The sequence below is a fragment of the Anomaloglossus baeobatrachus genome, chromosome 8 (assembly GCF_048569485.1).
Source record: "Anomaloglossus baeobatrachus isolate aAnoBae1 chromosome 8, aAnoBae1.hap1, whole genome shotgun sequence".
In the NCBI taxonomy this organism is placed as follows: Eukaryota; Metazoa; Chordata; class Amphibia; order Anura; family Aromobatidae; genus Anomaloglossus; species Anomaloglossus baeobatrachus.
Window position 1 is genome coordinate 214,034,713 of NC_134360.1, and position 26,107 is coordinate 214,060,819.

Genomic DNA, 26,107 nt, shown 5'->3' on the forward strand with positions numbered 1-26,107 from the left:
ACCTATAATTATTAACCTTCTACCATAATTATTGTAACTACAGACAAGCGAAAAGCTTCGAGGTAAATCAAATTCACCTTGAATTTCACTCAGATTTTGGATTTGCCAAAATTTAGATTTTTTTTTTTTTACTACCATTTTAATCAAGCAATATTGGGCCATGTTGCTGGATCGAAATATGCTTGAGAGGGGGTTATAAATTTAAAAAAATATATATTCACCAAGCCCTGACCTGTTTTCTCCGGACCGGTGACCGGTGTGGTCCTCACTGGCCAACTTTGGCATCTCCAGCAGTCAGCATATTTGGTGTCTCCTGTGCTGACATTGTACCATGCCATGATCTTGATGGTTGGCCAACGCCGTAACGTTGCTTCCTAGTCAGCACTAGAAACCACCAAAGCTGCCAACAAAAAGTTGTCACGGAAATACCAAACGAGCGGAGAAAGGTAAGGTAAGGGGACCCCTGCATGTAGGAAAGGGGGAGATGGTGACCCCTGACCAAAGCTACAGCTGGTCCCTGGGGTCCCTCACCACCCTATGCACCAAGCCGGGTACCTGACCCTAGGGATCCCTACTGCTGGATCCTATATAGAAAATGGGTGGGATGAGCTCTTCGTAAACCCCACTAAATACTAAAGGAAGACACAAGGGGGACAAATGGGGGGGAAAGCATGAAATACTTATCCACAGATGACACAGGCAGGAGTTCAGTAAGCGTCAGCAATGATACTACAGATGATAGCAAGCCAGTTGCCTAAAACCAGAGCTAGAATGAACTTAACAATATCACTAGCACCAATCCAGGGAATAAGGGAGTATTTAGGCACAATGAGAATACTGATAATCAACAGCTGGTTGGAAGGCGAGCTCCTGCTGGGTCCAAAAGGGGAAGAGATGAAAATCCAGCAGGAAACTACCTATTACAATAAATACTGACAGCAGGAACAATATTAAGTAAGGAAGCATTTTGCACAGTCAAACGCTGTGACCTTCTATTGCCATAAACCACATGACTGTCTGTCACCCCTGACACACCCGTCACGAACATGAAACATGTGGTCCAGTAATTCACCAGTTACTAGACCAAAGAAGGTGAGCGTTAAGAAGTTGACCTGTACTGTTGTTGTTTAGCTGTGCGGTGGGACAGGGGAGGTTTGTGGAAATATATATTTTTATATATGTTTATCACGCTCTAAGGAGAGACTAATCACAAAGCATAATAATGTGCATTAGACTTGCATTGCATTTGATACGAATCACAATACTGAAATGTCTTTGTCTGGAGAGAGCGGTACAGAAAGAGAGAAATATCAGAGATACTAAATTAGCAATGAGGGGTTTAAAGACGACCAACCACCAGGATTTTCCTATATAAACAAAATCCAGTGCTATACTGATGCTATCATGTTGATTCTATACTTACCTTTAGTTGTGAGATCGGATGTATACTTTCTGAAGTATAGGCAAGTAAAGTTTGTGAAATGCACTGTTATTTGATTGATAGCAGCTACAGAATATCTAATAGGTGGATCGGGTTTTGCTAGTTATTCCCACCCCTGTCTGCCTGTCCTTCCTCCCCCTGTCTCTATTATTACACAAGGAAGAAAGAGGGAGGAGGAAGGACAGACAAGGATGGGAATAACTAGCAAAACCCGACCCACCTATTACATATTCTGTAGCTTCTATCAATCAAATAACATTGCATTTCACAAACTTTACTTGCCTGTATTTCAGAAAGTATACATCCGATCTCACATCTAAAGGTACAGTTAGGTCCAGAAATATTTGGACAGTGACACAATTTTCGCGAGTTGGGCTCTGCATGCCACCACATTGGATTTGAAATGAAACCTCTACAACAGAATTCAAGTGCAGATTGTAACGTTTAATTTGAAGGTTTGAACAAAAATATCTGATAGAAATTGTAGGAATTGTACACATTTCTTTACAAACACTCCACATTTTAGGAGGTCAAAAGTAATTGGACATATAAACCAAACCCAAACAAAATATTTTTATTTTCAATATTTTGTTGCGAATCCTTTGGAGGCAATCACTGCCTTAAGTCTGGAACCCATGGACATCACCAAACGCTGGGTTTCCTCCTTCTTAATGCTTTGCCAGGCCTTTACAGCCGCAGCCTTCAGGTCTTGCTTGTTTGTGGGTCTTTCCGTCTTAAGTCTGGATTTGAGCAAGTGAAATGCATGCTCAATTGGGTTAAGATCTGGTGATTGACTTGGCCATTGCAGAATGTTCCACTTTTTTGCACTCATGAACTCCTGGGTAGCTTTGGCTGTATGCTTGGGGTCATTGTCCATCTGTACTATGAAGCGCCGTCCGATCAACTTTGCGGCATTTGGCTGAATCTGGGCTGAAAGTATATCCCGGTACACTTCAGAATTCATCCGGCTACTCTTGTCTGCTGTTATGTCATCAATAAACACAAGTGACCCAGTGCCATTGAAAGCCATGCATGCCCATGCCATCACGTTGCCTCCACCATGTTTTACAGAGGATGTGGTGTGCCTTGGATCATGTGCCGTTCCCTTTCTTCTCCAAACTTTTTTCTTCCCATCATTCTGGTACAGGTTGATCTTTGTCTCATCTGTCCATAGAATACTTTTCCAGAACTGAGCTGGCTTCATGAGGTGTTTTTCAGCAAATTTAACTCTGGCCTGTCTATTTTTGGAATTGATGAATGGTTTGCATCTAGATGTGAACCCTTTGTATTTACTTTCATGGAGTCTTCTCTTTACTGTTGACTTAGAGACAGATACACCTACTTCACTGAGAGTGTTGTGGACTTCAGTTGATGTTGTGAACGGGTTCTTCTTCACCAAAGAAAGTATGCGGCGATCATCCACCACTGTTGTCATCCGTGGACGCCCAGGCCTTTTTGAGTTCCCAAGCTCACCAGTCAATTCCTTTTTTCTCATAATGTACCCGACTGTTGATTTTGCTACTCCAAGCATGTCTGCTATCTCTCTGATGGATTTTATCTTTTTTTTCAGCCTCAGGATGTTCTGCTTCACCTCAATTGAGAGTTCCTTAGACCGCATGTTGTCTGGTCACAGCAACAGCTTCCAAATGCAAAACCACGCACCTGTAATCAACCCCAGACCTTTTAACTACTTCATTGATTACAGGTTAACGAGGGAGACGCCTTCAGAGTTAATTGCAGCCCTTAGAGTCCCTTGTCCAATTACTTTTGGTCCCTTGAAAAAGAGGAGGCTATGCATTACAGAGCTATGATTCCTAAACCCTTTCTCCGATTTGGATGTGAAAACTCTCATATTGCAGCTGGGAGTGTGCACTTTCAGCCCATATTATATATATAATTGTATTTCTGAACATGTTTTTGTAAACAGCTAAAATAACAAAACTTGTGTCACTGTCCAAATATTTCTGGCCCTGACTGTATGTATAGAATCAGCATGATAGCGCCAGTATAGCACTGGCTTTAGTTTATATATAAAAATCCTGGTGGTTGGTCCTCTTTAATATTGCCCCCCTTGTTTGTAATGTGAAGAATAAAGAATAGGCTGTTATTAAGGTGCTTTTGCTGCAGTACATGTTCAACTCTCAAACTTCAAGGAATCCAATTTGAAGTTGATTCTCTGTGGATCTATCTCCTTATCTCTAATTTGTACCAATATAGGATACAGAGTCTACTAGAAACGAAGGGGTACTTTGCACGCTGCAACATCGCTAGCCGATGATAGCGATGCCGAGCGCGATAGTACCCGCCCCCGTCGCACATGCGATATCTTGTGATAGCTGCCGTAGCGAACATTATCGCTACGGCAGCTTCACATGCACTTACCTGCCCTGCGACGTCGCTCTGGCCGGCGACCCGCCTCCTTGCTAAGGGGGCGGGTCGTGCAGTGTCACAGTGACGTCACACGGCAGGCGGCCAATAGAAGCGGAGGGGCAGAGATAAGTGGGACGTAAACATCCCGCCCACCTCCTTCCTTCCGCATTGCCGGTGGAGGCAGGTAAGCAGATGTTCCTCGCTCCTGTGGCTTCACACACAGCGATGTGTGCTGCCGCAAGAACGAGGAACAACATCGTATCTCCTAATGGTGCGACATTATGAAAATGACCGACGCTACACAGATCACCGATTTTCGACGCTTTTGCGATCGTTTATCGGCGCATCTAGGCTTTACACGTTGCGACGACGTTACTGGCGCCGGATGTGCGTCACTTTCGATTTGACCCCGACGATATCGCAGTAGCGATGTCGCAGCGTGCAAAGTATCCCTAAGGGCAATGCTGATCCTCAGTCGCTGTATTGATGAATCCTTTATGGGATCTCATGGGATCCAATAATGGGAAACCCTCTCACTTCACCTGACATTTAAAAACAAATATATGTTAGTGAGTTTATTTTCGGTTTTGGGGTTCTGTAGTAATGGGCTGTTTTGCTTGTCAGTGAGCTTCCATAAATCTGTTTATTTCCACCTATTGGTTAAAATCCTACGATGGTTGCTTTTACTTTGAGTAAATGACACGCGCCATATACTTAAAGGAGAAACCCGCTACAATGAAGAGCTGAACAGAGCAGTAAACCCATCTGTTTTTCCTTGTTATTTCAGCAAAAATGACTATTCCCATTCATTAGCAGATGCAAACCTGCTAATCCTTCTGTCTGTGATAACAAGCCAGAGCAGGGCGAGCAGCATGGAAAGTCTCATGGTTAGAGAACAATTGCCCCAGTCCTAGTCACTGTTGATTATATCAATGGCAATTTAAGCTGGTGTCACACATAACGACGACGACAACGACGTCGCTGCTACGTCACCATTTTCTGTGACGTTGCAGCGACGTCCCGTCGCTGTCGCTGTGTGTGACATCCAGCAACGACCTGGCCCCTGCTGTGAGGTCGCCGGTCGTTGCTGAATGTCCAGCTTCATTTTTTGGTCGTCACTCTCCCGCTGTGACACACACATCGCTGTGTGTGACAGCGAGAGAGCGACGAAATGAAGCGATCAGGAGCCGGCACTGGCAGCTGCGGTAAGCTGTAACCAGCGTAAACATCGGGTAACCAAGGGAAGACCTTTCCCTGGTTACCCGATGTTTACGCTGGTTACCAGCCTCCGCTCTTGCTGCCAGCGCCGGCTCCTGCACTGTGACATGTGGCTGCAGTACGCATTGGGTAATTAACCCGATGCATACTGTAGCAAGGAGAGCAAGGAGCCAGCGCTAAGCAGTGCGCGCGGCTCCTTGCTCTCTGCACTGTGACATGTAGCTGCAGCACACATCGGGTTAATTAACCCGATGTGTGCTGCAGGAGAGCAAGGAGCCAGCGCTAAGCGCGGCTCCCTGCTCTCTGAACTGTGACATGTAGCTGCAGCACACATCGGGTTAATTAACTCGATGTGTGCTGCAGGAGAGCAAGGAGCCAGCGCTAAGCGCGGCTCCCTGCTCTCTGAACTGTGACATGTAGCTGCAGCACACATCGGGTTAATTAACCCGATGTGTGCTGCAGGAGAGCAAGGAGCCAGCGCTAAGCGCGGCTCCCTGCTCTCTGAACATGTAGCACAGCGACCTTATGATCGCTGCTTCTGCTGTGTTTGACAGCTAAGCAGCGATCATAACAGCGACTTACAAGGTCGCTGTTACGTCACCGAAAATGGTGACGTAACAGCGACGTCGTTGTCGCTGTCGTTTAGTGTGACACCAGCTTTAGTCATGGTGCTTAAAAAGGAGAAAGTCAAATTGAAGAAAAATAGTCAGAGGAAGAAAAAATGATCCGGAGTAGTCCTTGGATATCTGGATATAATAAAATATATTTTTTAACTGTAGGTTAAAAATTAGTACATGATACAACAATTGACACTGCACAAGAAATTTAGTAGGTATAGACCTACATGTTTTGGCCTGCTTCCATAGTCATGATCTGAGACCACGGTTAAACTGACCATGACTAGGGAAACACACCAAAACGCATAGGTCCGCACCTACAACAATTAACACTGCACAAGAAATGTAGTAGGTATAGACCTACGCGTTTTCGCGTGCTTCCTTAGTCATGGTCTGAGACCATGGTAAGACAAACCATGACTAAGGGAAGCATGTTGAAATGTGGAGGTCTGTACCTACAGCAATATACACTGTACAAGAAATGTATTAGACCTACGTTTTTCAGCGTGCTGCCTTAGTTGTGGTCTGAGACCATGGTCAGACTGACCATGACTAAGGGAGCATGTCGAAATGTGTAGGTATGTACATACTATATTTCTTGTAGAGAGTAAATTGTTGTAGGTACAGACCTATACATTTCGACATGCTTCCTTAGTCATGGTCTGTCTGACCATGGTCTCAGACCACAACTAAGGCAGAAAAATGAAAGGCGTAGGACTGTACCTCCTACATTTCATGTACAGTGCAAATTGCTGTAGGTACATATCTAAGCATTTTGGCATGCTGCCTTAAGCGGGCTTTACACGCTACGACATCGCTAATGCGAAGTCGTTGGGGTCACGGATTTGGTGACGCACATCCGGCCGCATTAGCAATGCCATTGCGTGAGACACCTATGAGCGATTTTGCATCGTCGCAAAAACGTGCAAAATCGCTCATCGGTGACATGGGGGTCCATTCTCAAATATCGTTACTGCAGCAGTAATGAAGTTGTTCCTCGTTCTTGCGGCAGCACACATCGCTCCGTGTGACACCGCAGGAACGAGGAAGCTCTCCTTACCTGCCTCCCGGCCACAATGCGGAAGGAAGGAGGTGGGCGGGATGTTACGTCCCACTCATCTCCGCCCCTCCGCTTCTATTGGGCGGCGGTTTAGTGACACTGCTGTGACGTCGCTGTGACGCTGAACGAACCGCCCCCTTAGAAAGGAGGCGGTTCGCCAGTCACAGCGACGTCGCTACGCAGGTAAGTATGTGTGACAGGTCTGGGCGATTTTGTGCGACACGGGCAGCGATTTGCCGGTGTCGCACAACCGATGGGGGCGGGAATGCACGCTGGCGATATCGGTACCGATATCGCAGCGTGTAAAGCGGCCTTTAGTCATGGTCTGTCTGACCATGGTCTCAGACCATGACTAAGGCAGCACACTGAAATGCATAGGTCTGTACCTCCTACATTTCTTGTACATTGTAAATTTCTGTAGGTACAGACCTAAGCATTTCAATCCATTAAAAATGAGTGATATACAGAGCGGTCAGCTGGAAAGGTATATGGGACATTAGATGGACCCCACAGAACTACGCGTTTCAACACATAGTCTTAATCATGTTCTGAACATGATTAAGACTATGTGTTGAAACGCGTAGTTCTGTGGGGTCCATCTAATGTCCCATATACCTTTCCAGCTGACCGCTCTGTATATCACTCATTTTTAATGAATTTACTAAATAAATGTGACAATTTTTAACCTACACCCTAAGGACTGCGCTGGACTTTTTTCCTTTTGATCGTGAATCTGGCAGCCTAACTTTCCGTGCGCGGGTCCAGACAGACAGCGGATCACAGCAACTCGGTGAGCTGAACTTTATTTTTTCTAAGCATTTCAATATGCTTCCTTAGTCATGGTCTGTCTGACCATGGTCTCAGACCACAATTAAGGCAGCACGCTGAAACGCGTAGGTCTGTACCTCCTACATTTGTTGTATAGTGTAAATTGCTGTAGCTACATACCTAAGCATTTTGGTATGCTTCGTTAGTCATTGTCAGTCTGACCATGGGCTCAGACCACAACTAAGGCAGCGCACCGAAACGCGTAGGTCTAATATATTTCTTGTACAGTATAAATTGCTTTGGGTACAGACTTACGTATTTCAACATGCTTCCTTAGTTATTGTCGGTCTCACCATGGTCAGACCACAACTAATACAGCATGCTGAAACGCGTAGGTCTGTACCTACTACATTTCATGCGCAGTGACAAATGTTGCATCATGTATGCATTTTTAACCTATAATTAAAAGCTACATTTTATTATATCTGGATATCCAAGGACTACGCTGGATTATTGTTCTTCCTCTGATTATTTCATTACAGTTGTTCCCACCGAATCCGAGCATTACCAGGCTTAGAAGTTCAACTCGCTCCCTACAGTACCTGATATGATTGGATATAGCATCAGTACAACCTCTTAAATGTCACTGTCAACTGTGACTGCACCATTGAACAGGATTTATCATGGCAGCCATCAATTCTGCCATGGCAGCCAGTCTTCTGAAGGCCTTCATGTTTGCCATGTGAGATCAATCTCCCGTAAAAACCAGCCTATGGTTGGGTTTCATAGGAAATTGTCAGTTTCACAATGTATTGCAGTCCTGTAATACGGCCGTGTATTGCATAGACGATTAAGCGTTCACAGTTTATACTCCCCTATAAGGATCATTACACAAAAATTAAAATGATTAAAGTCTAAATCACCCAACCTTTCCCCCTAGAATGAGGTCAACACACAAAATACAAACCCTCAAACACTGTCCACAGAAGAATAAAAATGTTTTGAGCCTCAAAAATGGATGACACAAACCAAATTTTATTTATTTTTTTTCCAAAAAAGTTTCACTAAAATGAAAATTCACCCGGTTCCTAGGAGGGATGGCTAATCTATCATTATTTTAATATATGTATTGGGGACATGAATTTTTGGCACTTTCTAATATAAAATTATCACAGGTTGTCCTCCTGCAATTGAGTTGATACACACGGCACTTCTGGGGTGGTGCTCAAGTAGGGTCCAAAATTGTCTGAAGTAGATGTAGAAACTTGGCACTCAAGATCAATGTGGATAGTGGATTTTATTGTGAAGAACTTGTAGGACAAGCACATGTTTTTCACACCTGGATTTGGGGATCCTCTGCCATTCTTCCTTGCAGATCCTCTCCAGTTCCATCAGGTTGGATGGTGAACGTTGGTGGACAGCCATTTTCAGATCTCTCCAGAGATGCTCAATTGGGTTTAGGTCAGGGCTCTGGCTGGGCCAGTCAAGAATGGTCACAGAGTCGTTCTCAAGCCACTCCTTTGTTATTTTAGCTGTGTGCTTAGGGTCATTGTCTTGTTGGAAGGTGAACCTTCGGCCAAGTTTGAGGTCCAGAGCACTCTGGAAGAGGTTTTCTTCCAGGATATCTCTGTACTTGGCCACATTCATCTTTCCTTCAATTGCAACCAGTTGTCCTGTCCTTGTAGCTGAAAAATACCCCACTGGCATGATGCTGCCACCACCATGTTTCACTGTGATGAGGTACCTGGTTTTCTCCAAACATACCGCTAAAAAATATCAGCAAAAAGTTCTATCTTTGTCTCATCAGACCAGAGAATCTTATTTCTCATAGTCTGGGAGTCCTTTGTGTTTTTTTGCAAACTCTATGCAGGCCTTTATATGTCTTGCACTGAGGAGAGGCTTCCGTCAACCACTTTGCTATAAAGGCCCAACTGGTCCAGGGCTGCAGTGATAATTGACTTTGTGCAACTTTCTCTTCTCTCCCTACAACATCTATGGAGCTCAGACACAGTGATCTTTGGGTTCTTCCTTACCTCTCTCACCAAGGCTCTTCTCCCACAATTGCTCAGTTTGGCTGGACGGCCAGGTCAAGGAAGAGTTCTGGTGGTCCCAAACTTCTTCCATTTAAGGATTATGGAGGCCACTGTGCTCTTAGGGCCCTTGAGTACTGCAGAAATTCTTTTGTAATCTTGGCCAGATCTGTGCCTTGCCACAATTCTGTCTCTGAGCTCCTTGGGCAGTTCCTTTAACCTCATGATTCTCATTTGGTCTGACATGCACAGTGAGTTGTTAGGTCTTATATAGACAGGTGTGCGCCTTTCCAAATCAAGTCCTATCAATTTAATTAAACACAGCTGGACTGGAATGAAGGAGTAGAACCATCTCAAGGAGGATTACAAGGAATTGACAGCATGTGACGTAAATATGAGTGTCTGAGCACAGGGTCTGAATACTTATTACCATGTTATATTTCAGTTTTTCTTGTTTAAAAAATGTGCAAAAATTTCTAAATTTCTATTTTTTTCTGTCAAGATGGGGTATGTGGTGCAGAGTGTACATTGAGAGAAAAAAAATGAACTTTTTTGAATTTACCAAATGTCTGCAACGAAACAAAGAGTAAAAAATTTAAAGGGGTCTGAATACTTTCTGTACCCACTGTATATTAGTATGTGCCACACAAATTGGTCCCCAAAACATTTATTGAAATAAAGGAACAGGTGGGCATCCCCTTTAAGGCTTTTAGAAGTTGAATGAGATTAGGCCATTCATTTGGGTTCTCTCAACGTGACGTAAGCACCTCTTTTTCTCATACCATAAGGTGGCAATATGGATGTCATAGAGGAGGATTCCCATCAAGGTCCCTTCTCTATGAACTTGAGTAGAGCAACTAAAGGGTGCATTACACACTGCGACATCGCTACCGATATATCGTCGGGGTCACGTCGTTAGTCACGCACATCCGGCGCCGGTAGCAACATCGCAGCATGTGACACCAAGGAGCGACTATCAACGATCGCAAAATCGTTCAAAAACGGTGATCATTGACACGTTGCTCCTTTCCTTACTATCGTTGCTGCTGCAGATACGATGTTGTTCGTCGTCCCTTTGGCATCACACATTGCTATGTGTGACACCGCAGGAACGATGAACATCTCCTTACCTGCGTCCACCAGCAATGCGGAAGGAAGGAGGTGGGCGGGATGTTACGTCCCGCTCATCTCCGCCCCTCCGCTTCTATTGGCCGGCCGCTTAATGACGTTGCTATGACGCTAAACACACCTCCCCCTTGAGGGAGGGATTGTTCGGCGGTCACAGCGACGTCGCTGACAAGGTATGTTCGTGTGACGCTGCCATAGCGATAATGTTCGCTACAGCTGCGAGCACCAAATGTCACACGAACGACGGGGGCGGGTGCTATCACGGTCGACATCGCTAGGAATGGCTAGCGATGTCGCAGCGTGTAAAGCACCCTTAACAGTGCAACAGATATGACTATCTACTACATCCATTGTCTATAACAGTCAACCACAAGGGTTTTCTGCAGCTACAACAACCGCTTCAATTTGATTATGGGTTGTCATCATGATGACACAGCCCCTGGAATATTCTTATGTGGGTCATTTATTTTGATAATCCTCGTTGATCACAGATTGACTTTCAGTACAATTACCATCCAATGTATAAATACAAAAGTCTGAAAAAATCCACGAAGATATTTGAATAAACACCTTCATGATTTCTGTCTTTACAGCAGAGTTCCGGGCTTTTTTGAAGAGTTTGCCCACAGACCGTTTCCTCAACATCTCAACTATTTCAAGACTTTGGAACACAGACCTCCACCTCACCCGGCGCTACGAGCAGCTAAGAGCGGGTTTCAAGCAGCTTCTGTCCAAGTCTCAACGCCAAATGCGACGCTTGATAAATCTGAGCAAACACTGCCTTCGCCAGCCTCAGTACACATTACTGCGGGAGAGGTTAGTTCTTGCAATTGTTTTCTAGTATATGTTCATCAAAGCTCAATGTCATACTTACAAAGGACTTTTTGTTGTTTTTTAACATACTTTAGGTTATGTGAAAGTTTGCATATATCAGACATTTAAAAACTGTATTGAAGGTTGGGTATTGAGATGTGTATATAGAATGAAGGTTCACTTTTAATGACAAGGTCTAAAATTTCTACTAATGATTTTAATGTATTTCTTTATAAGAATTTGGCTTCTATTTATTTTCTGATAGAAACTCCCAAATATCCAGAGTGTTGTAATGAGAGAAAGGAACAAATTCATTCCTTCAAACTTCAAAGCATTAAAAAACAGAAAGGAGGGAAGAGGTTAAAAAATAATACAAAAAAAATGTTTTACTTATCTGTCCTGGGACCATGTCATACAGAGTTTTGCACAAACTTTGCCGACTGTCATGGCGGCATTGGGGTCTGTTCAAATTGCAGATTCTAACACTCTACCTGATGGTGTCTCTGGTAGCTGGGATCAACAGAGGCAGACTTGAGTGTTCACCTGATGTGTGCTAATTCATAAGCAGGCTTGTAAGAGTTAATTTCTTCTAGTTTGCGTTCTCCTTTAATCACGTATTTTGGTTATACCTATCACGTCTGCTTCCCTCCTATTTATGTTGGTGAAATCCTTCTATCTATGCCAGCTATAGTTTATTCTCTGTTGGTCCGTGAGGTGTGGTGTCCCAAACTCTTTGGTGAAAGTTGTGCTTAAGTTGTGTTTATTGCTTGGAGTGTTTGTGGAGTTTACCCCTGCTGTTTATACTTCATTCCTGCTCTTGTTTTTCCTCCTGAATCTCTTATTGTCTTTATCTTTGTGGGTGGGTGTGTGTGCTGGGTGTGTGTGCTGGGTGTGCGGTGTGAGAGTTTTGGTTTTCCTTTGTCTGCCTTAATGTGTGGGTTTATACACACTCCTGTCCCATCCCTCACTGTGGGTAAAAGGAAGGGGAATCAGATCAGGACTGGTCAGGAGCAGGGCCAGGAAGGAGAATTAGTTGTCTCCACTAATGGGAGTATCCCTGAGATTAGGGATAGCATAGCGTCCCCTAGCTTGAGGGACAGCTTAGGAGTCTTAGTTCCCCGGTATCCTAAAGTCATGAAGACAGACCTCATCTGTCCCTACACTGCCTCCATATGATCTATGTAATTCACATCAGTGACATGTGTCATCTGCCACTAGACCCCTTGAGGGCAATCACTGTCCTCAGCACTCAACTAACCTAAGACCAATGAGGACAGTGGAGCAGCAGTTGTGTACAGACTGGTAATAGCCTAAGACAATGTATTATTTTATTGTGATCCCTTCTTGACCCTCAAAAGAAGAATGGCAACCATTTGTTTGTCTGGCATTTTACAGTATTCATTCTAATTGAACCGCAAAAAGATCAGATTTACTAGAATCTGAAATTTTTGGGACATTTTTTAACAAATTCAATTTATTAGGGTGCTTGAGAGCTCTGTCAGTATGTCATAGACTCCTATTTAAAAAAAGGAGAACCACCTGACTTCATAAAGAATTGTCAGATCTTGTGGCTCTGCCAAAACGTCCATCCAGTGCTTCATGTGCAAGACTTTGGATTGCTCCATCATTGAATGTAGGCCTAGCTCTGAAAGACACATTCAAAGGGTGAGAAATTGGGGCAATAAAACGAGTGAAGGAAATGGTTTGAAAAATGTCAGGGTCATTTAAATTTTGCTCAACAAGTCTCCCGGACTGGCATTCCCAATAGTTGGCAAGTGTTCTATAGAGTAGTGGTCCTCAACCTTTCCGACCTTGAGAGCCATATTGGGCTCTCAGAGAGGGTTGCGAGGCCCATTTAGTTCCCACCTCTTACATCATCCTATGAATAAGGGTGCAATGTTGACATAACCTGTGGCTTTGCATTTTTAACCATGTTCAAATAAAGAAGAAAAACGTTTTAAAAATTTTTGGGGAGGAGGGCCGATAATCTTCTTTTGCTATGCTCTAGTTCACTTGGCAAACTTCTTATCAGAGCACCCTGGACATTTAACGGTCACCTGTACAGCTGAAGGTTGTTAGCCTTCCTACCCTCGTAGCTTCATTCTCTTCACAATATTGACACCCAGAGCCACCATAGCAAGCATAATAAAAAGCCAAAGCTTTTCCACAGAAATCACCACACCGAGGCAGTATACCAAGATCCAGAGGTTCCTACCTCCATTCAGATCAGCTCTTCTTTGTGGGGCTACTCATAAATGTCACCATCTGTAGACCTGTTCTTCATAGCTGTTTACAAGACCTGGTGCAAATGCACCTAGCTGGCAGACGACCACATATCATGGACCCTCGAGACATGTGGCTCCCGTGCAGTATCTAACTGGTTACCGGAAAAATTGCCAGTAATATCAGGCCTAGCCGCGGTTACCTGCATTGAACTCCTGAACTCTCACCTGAGCTCCGGAGTTCAGCCTGGACTGAACTTAGGGTTTGCAGGACTGAACGGCGAGCGCCGACTGAATCCTCGGCGATTGCGGTTCAGTTCATGACAGCTGTGGACAGGCCAGGCTGAACTCCAAAGCTCTCAACTGAGCTCCGGAGTTCAGCCCGGCCTGTCCGCAGTCGTGACATGAACTGAACTGCAATCGCCGGGGAATCAGTTGGCGCTCGCAGTTCAGTCCTGCAAACCTGAGTTCAGTCCAGGCTGCACTCCGTAGCTCAGGTGAGTACTCCGGAGTTCAATGCAGGTAACCGCAGCCAGGAGGGTTCCTCCGGTAGCCAGTCCGACAATGCTCCCGAGCTACAGGTTGGGGACACCAACTATAGAGAATAGACAGTCCATTCGACAGTCTCTGGTTCTTCCACGTAGCACCATACTACAAAGGAGAAATGTTCCGAGCGGGAAAAAAAGTTCTTCAATATTGTACCACATGTGCTGAACTTAAATCACACAACCTTCTAATTATCTAATTTAGTTCAGTAGAAAAATAAGGATTCTCATAGTCGCGGCTAAAATATATAAACTGAAGACCGGCCTTCGTGTATTATTAGAAAAGGCGATGTGTTCATTAGTGATTTACAGATAACAAGGTTAAATTTCCGTTCCCATAATGTTTTTTCAAGAGGATAATTATAGCAACCTTAACATCCCTACCTGTACTCTTAACCTCATCCATTGCTCAGGTTCTCGGCTTCGCGGTATTAATCGTCTTGGCATACATAACATTTTATTATATTAAAGTACATGTTAACATTTAAATTAAAAAAAAATGTAATAATTAAAAGTAAATGAGCCAAGGCCGCTAATATAGTTCTTACAATAGAACCTGACCAGTAATAATTCAGGAAAGCAAAAACTGACTAATCCAAGGCTTTTATTAATGGCCAGGGAGTCCCGGGTCCTATAAAGATGTTTCTTTACAGTAAATTAGATTTATACATTGTGGTGGGAGCAGATCACTTGGGAACATGTTTTATCTCCTTTATTTCAGTATGTTTCTAGGTCTCGCCAATCTATAGCTCCTAATTTAAAATGAATGTACAAAATTGCATTTCAGAATCAAAGTGTTAATTCATCAAGGCGGAATTTAAAGCTCGAGGAGAAAAAGCCTCCATTAACCTATTTTCGAGACCATTGGAAAGACAAAATTTAATTGTGGGAGGCAACGCCATCTTGTTTCCATAGATGTTCCTGTAGAAGTAGCTAATATTTTGGCTACAGATTGCTTACAAAATGATGGTACAACAAGAGGTACCTAAGCAACGGTCGCATCGGGGCCCTGTTATCTTGGAGGGTCCAAAGGCCACCTTGCCACATCTGGAGACACCTGTATTATAAATGTCACATGGTCCCTAGTGCTTCTAGAAAAAGTCAATTGTGTGTAGAAAAGAGCTCAAATTAACTCCGGTACCTGTCACAGAGTTGGACCTCTGCTATCAATACTAATAGGGAAGAATACCTCTGTAAAGTGGCATGTGATGCGGTATTCCTTTATTTTTTCTTTTTTTTTTAAATCCACTTTAAGAGAATCTTTTAGCAGGTTGCCATTTTTTATTCTAAGAGCAGAATAATATAGGCATTGATATGTGCCGCCCCCGTGGCAGCAGCCGAGCTGCTCGGATCCGGGTTCTCAGTGGCTCGAGGGTCTTCGGACCCGGGGGTCATGCGGCTGCTCAAATAAAGGGGGTATTTACAAGGGATTATATAGTTTGTGACGCCATCCGTGGTGTGTGGTAATTAGGAGTACCACCGCTGCAGTTGGGAGTACCCGGGGATTATGGAACGGGGAGGTGTTAGAACTCTCCATGGGTAGGGGGAATGCCCCGGGACTCGGTGAGTGGGAATAAGACCGTGGGATGCAGGGATCACTCTTGTACTCACTCAGTCCATTAAGCAGACACCGACAACTGAGTAAACCAAATCTCTGGACACTGCTGCCACTGAGGGGAGCTAGTTCGGGTCCCGTCCCCGATGGTGCTGCGTGGTGATCCGTGACCTGCTTCCTGGCACTAAGTTTACTTCTCTGGTGGTCCCGGTAGTATGGAACTTGTCGGGTCCCGCTCTCCACTGTGGCTAAGTGTGGGAGCTTGCTCTCAGGGCTCACGCTTGAGATTTTCTGGACCGTTTTGAATGAAAAGACCTATCCCCATCGTTGCGCTAGTGCCCCAATTTTGGAGCGGTTGGGAACGAATCTTGAAGGCTCCGTTCTCCACGGGTAAATTATCGGGTTGTATGCAGCTACTCCCCGACCTAGGGTCCACGTACCCCGTCGTGCTTTAGTCCCAGCCCAGTGATGGTGCAAGGCCACCGGCTGTCCTGCTTGACAGACCCGAGCCCCTTGCCATGATTCCCTGCGACCGGGGGTCCAACCCCTCTAGGCCCAGACCACCGTCTGCAACCTAGACAGTTTCCTTATGGGAGACCCCGCTCCCGACCTCCTCAGAGCTCCTCACAGCTCGAGGACCTCTCTCTACTCTCTCCTGACCTACTGACTACACTCCTCACCTCCCCTCCCTGACCCCCCAGGTGGGCGACTCTATTCCACTGAAGCCGTACACTGGTGTGTCTGGTCGGTGTGGTGCAGGGTGTATCTAGGATTTGATTAGCTGATGTAGGCAACACCATTTTGTTAGGGACCCATAATCAAGAGGGAGGTGGATACTGCACTGGAGGGCAGATTGTGCAATACCCTGTGACGACCTGATAGTCCAGGGGCGTCACAGATACTCTGATTCCAGATGTGTCACTTACTAGGCTGTGTGCGATAGTTTTTGTACACTCAGTATTTTATCAGAAGGAGATTATCACTAGAAGACTAGAACATACATGCAGACCAGTCATACTAATCTGTATAACTCCACCTCCAAATTGATTGGCAGCTTGCTCACAATGTACACAGGGTGCTGCCAGTCAGGGGCATGGGTGGGGTTATACACAGTCCAAAGGTTTTAGCTCGACTACAAATACATCAGACAAACAAGTATTCTAGCAAACTATACCGAGAAGTCCAGTAAGTGATATCATATTTCCTGGAGACATATTCCCTTTAAGTGCAGCATAGCCTGTATTGGTTTTATAGGCTATTGTAGCTCCTTAGAACACTTGCATAGGTTCCTTCCTTTTTCTACTGACTTGTCCCATCTCGAAAAGACCTGCTTAGAAAATAAACATGATTTTGAGATAATCTGTTTGGAGATGTTTATCATAGAAGTTTCTTCATGTGGACTCTTGGAGGTTGTGATGTGAAATGAGGTCAAGGTAAAGGTGAACAAATCTTTACATAATATGACCATATGTAATTACTGAGGAATCTGAGAAGTCGTCTACAGTGATAGCTAAGACGGTGCATGTGGATTGTTATGTTCATATTTTGACCTTACAGTAGAAGAGTCCTTGAACTAGAAGTGTCTACCAAAACTAAAATAGAAGAGTCTTCCAAAACTAAACTAGAAGGGTCTACCAAAACTGAACTAGAAGGATGTACCAAAAGTAAACTAGAAGAGTCTACTAAAAGTGAACTAGAAGAGTCTACCAAAAGTGAACTAGAAGAGTCTACCAAAAGTGAACTAGAAGAGTCTACCAAAAGTGAACTAGAAGAGTCTACCAAAAGTGAACTAGAAGAGTCTACCAAAAGTGAACTAGAAGAGTCTACTAAAACTAAACTAGAAGAGTCTACCAAAATAAAACTAGAAGGGTCTACTAAATAGAAAAATTTATGAAAACTAGCTGGTCAAACATTGTCATGCTGGAACATGTAGCAGCTGTGACCTACAGCAGAACCCGGCTGCTCCGTAACTCCACATTAAATGTAGTTCATGATGCCTATTAAAATCAGCAGTGTTACGGTGTAATGTATGGATGTGCAAGATCTTTCAGAGATAGAAATGGCCCTCTATGGATGTAGAATGTGTTAAACTAATTACTATTTCTGCATAATTTGCATAGCATGGAGGTTTTATTACAAAGTGCATCAGCGCCTACTCTATGCAAATCAAAATCTCAAACTAACTTACCTTTGCAGCATAATGTGGCAATTACATTGTTGTTTGATGCTTTTAGCTCTCACCAATTAATGGTGATCCAACATTAGACTTCCAATTTACCTACAATGCCCTGTTAGAGGTTGTCTGGTGTAAATCCATAATTCATGTGTCACTCCATGTGAGTGCAGACTTGTGCATCCTCACACCACACGCACTGTGCACTGTGAGGATATGCAGGTATAAGTGGCAGGAGCGGAAGTCACATGGCCGTGAATTTGTGATATGCAGACTTCAACTAGACTGTTTCCAGCCTCCGTGAATACACTTGCATTGAGCGAGGCTGCTCCCATCTAGTCAGATGCTGGCCAGTAGTCTGCATAACGTATACTTAGGGACATGTTCCCAGCTCTGACACTGGCGAATCCTCACAGTGAACAGTATGCGTGATGTGAGGATTCACAAGTATGTTGTTACGGGGGGCTGTCTGATAACCTAAAGGAGTATCAGACAGTCAGGGTCCACCGTGCAAAGACTCTGCTGCAGACTATGGCAGAGTGCAATACCTCTGTTAACTCACAGAAGGATATAATAAGTAAGTAAAGCAATTCCTCCCTTACTTGGAGGGTGTGTGGAATGATCTCTGTTAATAATCACAGAGACAAAGGCAATGTGTGCGAAATGGCACCTACCTAGGTCCGCTCTTTGAGTGGTGCAAAAGAGACGAACAGCAGCGTAAGCCGCACAAAGCTCCTACCTGCGTTCGCTCCACTAGTGTGCGAGGACACGAACCACTAGATATGGCACCTGCCTAGGTCCGCTCTTCTAGTGGTGCAAAAGAGACGAACAGCAGCGTAAGCCGCACAAAGCTCCTACCTCTGTTCGCTCCCCTAGTGTGCGAGGATACGAACAACTGCCAGACGCAGTATAAGGAACGTTACTCTAGCGGCAACGTCCACCTACGAGTCGAACCACAAGGCCCAGCCAGACCATGTGCCTCAGGCACCTGCCTATGTCCGCTCCCCTAAGAGGTAAGGATACGGACAGCAGCCGAAGCTGTAAGGTATAAGAACGCTACCCTGCCGGTAGCGCTCACCTAGCATAGACAGAGGAATGCCTAGAGGAACGCGCACAGAGCGTCTACTCTTATGCATGAACCAAAAGGACTGAGCGCCATGCGGCGTGTGTCAGGGTCTTATATAGACTCTGTGCCTCATCCAAGATGGAGGACACCAGAGCCAATCCGCTGCCAGAACGACAGGAGTGACGTCATGCTGGCCTATCACCGAGCAAGGCATCACAAGCACATGACCAGCGACCAATCGGCATAGAAGGTGTCAGAGACATGTGACCTCGTGTCAGCGATGATGTCACCCGCACATGTGCAGTAGCAAGAAATCTGGACTTAGTCTCCAGCGCTCGCACATGTGCAGTAGTAAGAAATCTGGACTTAGTCTCCAGTGCTCGCAGCAACCGTAACAGTACCTCCCCCTCAAGGACCCCCCTCCCGGCGACGCAGGTAATCGGCAACTAAGTCGGGAGCATGGACAGCCTCCTCAGGCTCCCAAGAGCGATGTTCCGGGCCGTAACCCTCCCAATCTATCAAGAAGAACCTGCGCCCTCTAACCATCTTAGAACCAACTATGGCTCGTACCTCATAGCTAGAGCGAGAGGAATCAGAGGCAGGAGAGTGCACTTCACGAGCGTGAGGTAAAATAGCCGGCTTTAGCAGTGAGACATGGAATTTGTCATGAATCTTAAGATGGACGGGTAACTTCAATTGGTAGACTAGAGGATTTACCTGTCGAAGAACCTCATAAGGACCCAGGAAGCGAGGAGCAAATTTGACAGAGCTCACTCTAAGTCTCACGTGTTTTGCAGAGAGCCACACAAAGTCCCCTGGAGAAAAGACAGGAGCCGGGCGACGAAACCGATCGGACATCGTCTTCATACGGTCTTGAGCTGCTTGGATCGACTCTTGAGTCTGATCCCAAACCTCTCTGGCATTAGTTGCCCAGTCGGCCACAAGAGGAGGAGGTGCAGCAGCAGGAAACGGTACCGGTACCCTAGGGTGTTGCCCATTATTGAGTACGAACGGTGTCTGCCCAGTGGCCTCAGCCAGCGAATTGTTAAGGGCAAATTCTGCCCAGGGTAGGAGGGAGGACCAGTTATCGTGGTTCTCAGCAACAAAGTGTCGAAGGTATATAATAATAGATTGATTGGTACGCTCAACCAAACCATTGGTCTCCGGATGGTATGCCGAAGAGAGATTCAACTCAATTTGCAGAAGGCTACAAAGATCTCGCCAGAAACGGGAAGTAAATTGCGGGCCTCTATCACAAATGATACGATCTGGCATCCCGTGAAGCCTAAAGACATGCTTGAGGAATAGTTTGGCTAGTACCCTGGAAGATGGGATTCTCGATAACGGTACGAGATGAACCATCCGGGAGAAATGGTCCGTAATGACCCACACAAATCTATGTCCCTGTGAACATGGAAGATCACCCACAAAGTCCATGCCTACCACCTCCCATGGTCTATCTGGCACTGGTAAAGGATGCAAGAGTCCAGCCGGTCTCTGCCGTAATGGACGGTTGCGAGCACACGAGTAGCAGGAACCGACATATCTCTTGACGTGGCTGGCTAAGTGTGGCCACCAATACCACCTCTCCAGTAACTCTCGTGTCCGCCTAATACCAAAATGCCCACCCACCTTTGAGGTGTGGGCCCATGACAGTATATCATTCTGTCGATCAGGCGGAACAAAGGTCTTGCCCGGTGGGATTTGGTCTAACGTCACAGGGGAGAGCGTATGAAAAACCCTGGAGGGAAGGATAAGACGAGGTTCGTCAATCTCCTCCTGGGTAGAAAGCATAGAGCGAGACAGGGCGTCTGCCTTGTTATTCTTACTCCCAGACAGATAGTTGATGGAGAAGTGAAAGCGGGAGAAAAACAAGGACCAGCGGGCTTGGCGAGGATTCAGACGCTGAGCGGTTTGTAAGTACGTCAGATTCTTATGGTCTGTATAGACCTGGAAAGGATGTTTCGCTCCTTCCAGCAAGTGACGCCACTCCTCCAAGGCTAATCTCAAGGCGAGCAGTTCCCTATCCCCAATGGTATAGTTTCTCTCTGCCGGTGAAAAGGTTTTCGCAAAGAAGAAACACGGCCTTTTTCTACCTGCACCGTTCTTTTGATACAAGACCGCACCAGCACCCACTGAAGAGGCATCAACCTCTAAGAGGAAGGGCTTACTCTCATCGGGTCTTTGAAGAACGGGAGCAGTTGAAAAGTGTCTTTTTACTGCCTCAAAAGCCTGAGATGTCTCAGTAGACCAGGCTTTGGGATTAGCACCTTTCTTAGTCAAGGCCACCAAAGGGGCCACCAAAGTAGAAAAATGGGGTATGAACTGCCTGTAATAATTTATGAATCCTAAGAAGCGTTGCACCGCCTTCAAGGAATGAGGTTCGGACCATTGCAGGACAGCAGAGAGCTTCGCAGGATCCATAGCCAGGCCCTCTTGGGAGATAATGTAACCCAAAAAAGGCAATGAGGACTGCTCGAATACACATTTCTCGAGTTTAGCAAACAATGAGTGCTCCCTTAAACGGGAAAGGACACGAACGACATCCGGACGATGAGTCTCCAGATCAGGAGAAAAAATCAGGATGTCGTCCAGATACACCACTACTGAGGATAACAGTAAATCCCTGAACACATCGTTTACGAAGTCCTGAAATACTGCGGGTGCATTACATAACCCAAAAGGCATGACGAGGTATTCATAGTGACCGTCTCGGGTGTTAAAAGCGGTCTTCCATTCGTCACCCTTTCGAATTCGTACCAAGTTATACGCACCCCGCAGATCCAACTTTGTAAAAACTTGAGCTCCTCTCAATCTGTCAAAGAGCTCCGAAATTAAAGGTAATGGGTATTTGTTCTTTATTGTGATTGCGTTGAGACCCCTGTAATCTATGCAGGGACGCAAATCACCCTCTTTCTTCCGAACAAAGAAAAACCCAGCTCCCGCGGGAGAGACAGACTTACGAATGAACCCCTTCTCTAAACTCTCTCTTATATAGGTCGACATGGCCTCCGACTCAGGTATCGACAGGGGGTAAACCCTGCCTTTAGGTGGAACCGAACCTGGGATAAGGTCTATGGCACAGTCATACGGCCTATGGGGTGGAAGAACCTCAGCACCCTGTTTGGAGAACACGTCAGCGAAATCCAGATAGGGTGTAGGTATGGGAGAGAGATCAGTAGATGCAACCGCAATGACCTTAGGTGGTAAGGGAAGACATCGGGACTGACATTTCGAACCCCAACTAATAATGCTGTCAGACTCCCAGTCAATGTGAGGAGCATGAGTCCGAAGCCATGGGAGACCCAGAAGGATGTCGTCTATACCCTCAGGCAAAACAAGAAAAGAAATCTCCTCTATGTGACCCTGAGAGAGGGAAAGGCGCAAGGGAACTGTCCTCAATGTAATGGAGTCAGACAACATAGTTCCATTAACAACACGGACAGGAATAGGCGCCTCTAACATGATAGAGGGAATATTGTGTCCCTTTACAAATCCTGAGGACACAAAAGTCCCGTCAGCTCCGGAATCCACAAAAGCCATAATAGGCCATGTATTCTCAGATAACGAGAGCTGACCTGGGATACAACACTTAGAGGGTGCAGAAGACGTCTCTAGTAACCCCCCTCTAATGGTTACTAGGCCAGGGAGTTTCCCTGACGACTAGGACACTTGTTAGCATAGTGCCCAGCCTGACGACATACGTAACATATAGGAGGACCAGACTTGCGTAGTCTGGAAGACGTATGACCTAACTCCATAGGAGTGGGAGATGTTTCAGATGCTGAGGAAGATGGTAGTGGACCCTCAACAACTGGAATAGCCCGATGCTTAGGGCGTGAGGAAGAGACCTCGAGTCTACGTTCCTTATGGCGTACATCGATCCTCGTTGCTACTGTGATCAAGTCCTCCAGAGAAGCAGGGACCTCACGAGTAGCAAGAGCATCCTTGACATAGCCTGCCAACCCTCTCCAGAAGATAGGAATCAACACCTTCTCTGGCCAATCTAGTTCTGCCACCAGAGTTCTAAAAGCAATGGCATAAGAACTAGTGGATAACGAACCCTGAGATAGATCTAACAGTCTCAGGGCCGCATCATGGGTAACCTGCGGACCCATGAATACCGCCTTAAGAGCATCAAGAAAGTCTTGATGTCTCAGAGTAACCACATCAGAGCGCTCCCATGGGGGAGTCGCCCATTCTAAGGCTTTGTCCTGAAGTAAGGAGATGATAAAGCCTACTCTGGACCTCTCCGTAGAGAAGCGAGAAGAGTTGACCTCTAGGTGTATCTGACACTGACTAATGAAACCACGACATGATCTGGCATCGCCAGAATATCTGTTTGGCAGAGCAAGTCGAGGATCATGTGCAGATGTCACCATGGTCTGAGGTTTATCCTCTATACTCTTGAGCCGTGACTCAAGTACTTGTATGTAACGGTGTAACTGCTGATATTCTGCCATAACTGCCAGACCCTTGGCTCAGTCCTAATGTTACGGGGGGCTGTCTGATAACCTAAAGGAGTATCAGACAGTCAGGGTCCACCGTGCAAAGACTCTGCTGCAGACTATGGCAGAGTGCAATACCTCTGTTAACTCACAGAAGGATATAATAAGTAAGTAAAGCAATTCCTCCCTTACTTGGAGGGTGTGTGGAATGATCTCTGTTAATAATCACAGAGACAAAGGCAATGTGTGCGAAATGGCACCTACCTAGGTCCGCTCTTCTAGTGGTGCAAAAGAGACGAACAGCAGCGTAAGCCGCACAAAGCTCCTACCTGCGTTCGCTCCACTAGTGTGCGAGGACACGAACCACTAGATATGGCACCTGCCTAGGTCCGCTCTTCTAGTGGTGCAAAAGAGACGAACAGCAGCGTAAGCCGCACAAAGCTCCTACCTCTGTTCGCTCCCCTAGTGTGCGAGGATACGAACAACTGCCAGACGCAGTATAAGGAACGTTACTCTAGCGGCAACGTCCACCTACGAGTCGAACCACAAGGCCCAGCCAGACCATGTGCCTCAGGCACCTGCCTATGTCCGCTCCCCTAAGAGGTAAGGATACGGACAGCAGCCGAAGCTGTAAGGTATAAGAACGCTACCCTGCCGGTAGCGCTCACCTAGCATAGACAGAGGAATGCCTAGAGGAACGCGCACAGAGCGTCTACTCTTATGCATGAACCAAGAGGACTGAGCGCCATGCGGCGTGTGTCAGGGTCTTATATAGACTCTGTGCCTCATCCAAGATGGAGGACACCAGAGCCAATCCGCTGCCAGAACGACAGGAGTGACGTCATGCTGGCCTATCACCGAGCAAGGCATCACAAGCACATGACCAGCGACCAATCGGCATAGAAGGTGTCAGAGACATGTGACCTCGTGTCAGCGATGATGTCACCCGCACATGTGCAGTAGCAAGAAATCTGGACTTAGTCTCCAGCGCTCGCACATGTGCAGTAGTAAGAAATCTGGACTTAGTCTCCAGTGCTCGCAGCAACCGTAACATATGTAGTCACATTGAGTGACATATAGCGCGACTGCAGACTTATGGATTTCGACTGTACAGGTCCTTTAAGGTTTTAGTAAGGGTATCTGCACAGGATGTCATCCGAGTGTAGTGTGATGTTTTGAATGCACCCATAGACTTGTATGGGTGCGAGTAATCTGAGGCATGCTGCTAATAGCCGCATGCTGCAATATTTTTGCTTATGCAGAGTCGGCATGAGAAAAAAAAGGCTGATTGCCAATGCTCTATAGCATAACAGTGGGCCGAGTGCTATTCGTTAAAACATAAGATAGCACTCAGCCATGTTATATGCTGGCTATACGCCAGTGTTTGCTCACCCTAAGGGTACATATAATCTCTTGCCCGCTCCTGCCGCTTGCACCTCAAGAACACCTCTAGAATCCGCCCCTTTGTCACAATGGAAACGACTAAAACCCTCACCGTGGCCCTGATCCACTCTCGCCTTGACTACTGTAACTCTCTATTAATTGGTCTCCCCCTAACTAGACTCTCTCCTCTACAGTCCATCCTTAATGCAGCAGCCAGGGTCACCTATCTGGCTAATCGCTACTCGGATGCCTCTGCTCTGTGCCAGTCATTGCATTGGCTGCCCATATATCACAGGATCCAATTCAAACTGCTTGTTCTCCGCCCTCGTCTCTGTCTATCACCCCACATGTTCTCTACTCTCTGCAAATGACTTTCGACAAACATCAGCACTAATTCGAACCTTCCACTCCCGGATTCAAGACTTCTTCCGAGCTGCACCAATCCTCTGGAATGCTCTTTCCCAAGACGTTAGGCCGAATGACAACTTACTCAGCTTCAGACGCTCCCTAAAAACGCATCATTTTAGGGCGGTCTATCACACTCCCTACCCGAACTAAATTCATAGTCCTTCCACAACTTCTCAGAACATAACCCCACGTCAAACTCCACGGCACCCAAATGCATCTCAAGGTTCAGGCCAACTGGTCCAGGCAGCCATTATCTATCCCCCATGAGATGGCTGGATTGTCATAGTAAATAAGCACTTGTACCTTGCCCCCCCCCTCATCTCATTGTAGATTGTAAGCTCTCATGAGCAGGGTTGTCTTTTTTTCCCTCTAAATATTGTATTTTCTATAACTGTTACTTGTTTTGTATATGATCATCCTGAATTGTAAAGCGCTGCAGAATATGTTGGCGCTATAGAAATAAAGATTATTATTATTATTTTATTATTATTTAAAAGGAACGTCACATGGAAAACTGCTATTAACCTGCAGATGTGGGTTAATCTTAAGGTTAATAGCATTCTGATCCTACCTGGCGCCTGCACATTAAACTACGCTGCCAGGAGGAAATTAGCTTTAGTCTTCCTGGCAGTCAAGGGGGCAGAGCTGGTGCATTCTCAGTCACCACTCTGTGTATGGAGAGCGGTAGCTGTAAACACGTCCCCCACACTGACTGACAGTCGCTCAACATTAGAACCTGCTGTCAATCAGTGCGGGGGTGTGGTGTGGTGACAGCCACAGAGCAGTGACTGAACTCACACTGGCACCGCCCCCTTGACTGAAACTTGAAAAGCTGCCTTGAGGAATAAAGTTAATTTCCTCC

At 45.8% G+C, this 26,107-nt stretch overlaps 1 protein-coding gene across 1 annotated transcript in view; it reads left to right on the forward strand.

The window, feature by feature from the left end:
• The window catches only part of BRINP2 (BMP/retinoic acid inducible neural specific 2), a 482,664-nt gene that overhangs the window by 430,302 nt on the left and 26,255 nt on the right, over positions 1–26,107 (forward strand). The window contains exon 7 of the mRNA XM_075320160.1: positions 11,226–11,448. Coding sequence (XP_075176275.1) covers positions 11,226–11,448 — 223 coding nt within the window. The remainder of the gene's footprint in view (positions 1–11,225; positions 11,449–26,107) is intronic.